We start from the raw sequence: 2,964 nt of genomic DNA on the forward strand, positions 1-2,964 counted from the left end.
CAATGGAAAATATCATGCAAAGCTAGCTGATGATGGCTGTTACGTACGAACTCATATATACGGGAAAAAAAGGGACCAAACAGCAAATCTATAATTTATTTAATGAAAGCACTGGGCTAGCTATATCAACACTACAATTTGATTGAGCCAATAATAAAATATAAGACCACATGATGAGTAAGTGCGTAGTAGTAGTAGCTGATCAAGGAGTGGTGGTCTCTGATTTCTTTGGTGGCAGAGGGAAAAGCATCGATTCAAGCATCTTGGAACGTAAAGAGTCTTTATTCCAGGGATAGCAATGAATGATAGAAAGAGAAGCGTCTGAAAGACATGGTCCAGTGGCAACAACGTGCCAAAAACATGCAGCGGGAAGGGAGCAAGAACTTTTGGGCGTGTAAATGTCGAACCAGTGGAACTGGTCGGCCCATCGGAACCCACAAAAGAAGAGAGTTGTGTCCCAAAAGTTGCGCTTGAATCTGAAAGAATAAGTATCGTTTAAGCGAAGAATATGGACACCAAGATCGTCGTCTTTGGATTTGCAGTGAACACTCAGATCAAAGTCTCCCAAATTGTTTAGTATCACTACTTCTTCAGGCCCATCTGGTGTGTCCGGTGGAAGAGGAACGTCGCCGGTTACAGCTTCACATACACAAACAAACAGTGTCACCATAACTACGCAGGGTATTATCATCACCCCAACACCACCACGACCACTCGTCATTTTTCTCTGTCTTTATCTTTTTTGTTTAATATAGTACTACTGTTGATGATATACCTATTACTATTATCTCCTTTTATATTAACTTTTGGTGAGAAAATGGAAAATATGATTCCATTCAAATTAATTATTGTAATTGATTATGCATTTATTGTGTATGGGGTCAGATTTTTTTAATTTTTCTTTTTTTGAGAGAATATGGGGATAAGATTTTAATATTGGCATTTTTTTTGGAAAGAGAAGGGAATTAGACGCCAACTATACAAAGTCTTATTTAGCGGAATAAAGATAAATTTCTGTATGATATATATTTAGTTTATTAAAAAAATCCTAATTATTATTACTTTCTATATATATTTATATTTTACATAATATACATATTATTAGCGGTAGTGATTGCATAGAGGGCTTCGGCTTAAGTAGATCTCGTGACATATGGTTATTGGTGCAATTCAATATTAAGTCCTATACATTTGAATTTAACAAGTATTATAATGTATCGCTAACCAACCATAAGATGACACCTCATGTGGTATTGGACAACTTAAGATGCCAAATAACAACCCTCACTAAAAAAAAATGTACATTTAAACAAATATATATTATTTTTAATTTAATAATTAATTATGCACCAAATATATTTATAAAAAAGTTCCCATATCTTTTACAGCAATTAAACATCCACAAAAATAAATAGAATTACTAATAATACTTGTAATTTTTATTTGAAGTAGGCAATTGTATTTTTATGTTTATCGATATCGATTGGTAATTATAGTGTATATCTTTTTATTCCAAGCGATTGTAATTTTTATGCATATTAGTACATATATCACTACAAAAAATTGGGGTTATATCGAGAATAAAAGTCGTCGGCAGAAGCTCGGATGTTCTCGGTAGAGGCTACATCAAGAACATGTTGTTGGTAGAAATTTTTCGGTACAACCTCGTCGGTAGACATAAACTTCTACCGATGACATTAAATCTGTCCTCGATATAACTTATACCGAGGATGAGTGTTGTCGGTATAGATTGAAACGATAATTTTTTTAATGAAAATTACATGTTATATGGGAACACAACAAGGAAAATGGGCTTTTACTTCAGTTTTTAAGCTTGATTTACTTCGGTTTTCGCTAAAATTCGCAACCGCAGTAGTTCGGAGCGAAGTAAAAACTAGTTAAAAACCGAAGTAGAATCCCCACTTTCTACTTCGGTTTTTACATAATAACCGAAGTAGAAAGTGAATATACGCTACCATCCTGGGCACTTTCTACTTCGGTTTTTAGGTAAAACCGAAGTAAAAAGGCTACTTTCTACTTCGGTTTTTAGGTAAAACCGAAGTACAAGGGCTGCTTTCTACTTCAGTTTTACCTAAGAACTGAAGTAAAATGGGACATTCTACTTCGGTTCTTAGGTAAAACCGAAGTAGAAAGTAGCCATTTTACTTCGGTTTTACCTAAAAACCGAAGTAGAAAGTGCCCGCCTTTTTTATTTAATATATATTTCTGATTATTTTTAAATGGACGGTTTCTATTTTTTATATATATATATATATTTTGGCATAATTTTATTTAATTGATCTAATTAATATATATATATTTTTTGGCCTAATTATTTTTCAACGATTTAATTATATGAATTTACAATTATATATATTTTTACAATTGAAATTGGTTAAGAATTTTTTTGAATGAAAATATGATAACTTTTATTAATTAAAAATGTTGTACATAAACATATAGAATACAAGTACTTAAGTAAGATAACTAGCCTTAACATTAATACATTTACAAAAGACTAAACTTACAACTAAACAAAATAGGCTTACTGATAAATGTATGTCATCAATTTGCCTAACCATTCGTGTTGGATTGGCAAGAGGTCTGCAATATCACAATATTACGTCTTCCCACCAAACTGTAAAATTAATAAATATAAATTAATTTCATAGATTATCGATAGCAAATAAATTATAAAAAATGAACTTACTTTTTCTTTTAGGGTTTCTATTGCATTTGATGCCCGTACAAGATCTTTAATGTACTTCAAGACATAAAAACCACATTCATGACTTTGTGGTTGTCTTGGACATGAAACATTGAATATCTTTGTGGGATTGCCGAGTAATTCATTGGAAGAAGCCCTATAATATGCACTATTTAAAAAGAAAATTAACAAAAGTTATTAAAATGTAGTAACATGTAATATTTGTTGCATATTAAGAAATATTTTAAAAAATTTAA

General features: G+C 31.5%; 1 protein-coding gene across 1 annotated transcript; it reads right to left on the bottom strand.

The window, feature by feature from the left end:
* Positions 1-202: 202 nt before the first annotated feature.
* Positions 203-721, bottom strand: LOC133815687 (S-protein homolog 5-like). Its single transcript, XM_062248497.1, has one exon. It carries the CDS (start codon positions 719-721, stop codon positions 203-205), a length of 519 nt encoding a protein of 172 aa, XP_062104481.1.
* Positions 722-2,964: the final 2,243 nt, after the last annotated feature.

This window comes from Humulus lupulus, chromosome 2, assembly GCF_963169125.1.
Source record: "Humulus lupulus chromosome 2, drHumLupu1.1, whole genome shotgun sequence".
In the NCBI taxonomy this organism is placed as follows: Eukaryota; Viridiplantae; Streptophyta; class Magnoliopsida; order Rosales; family Cannabaceae; genus Humulus; species Humulus lupulus.

Coding starts and splice junctions, on each gene's coding strand:
- LOC133815687 (XM_062248497.1), bottom strand. CDS start 721: ATGACGAGTGGTCGTGGTGGTGTTGGGGTGATGATAATACCCTGCGTA.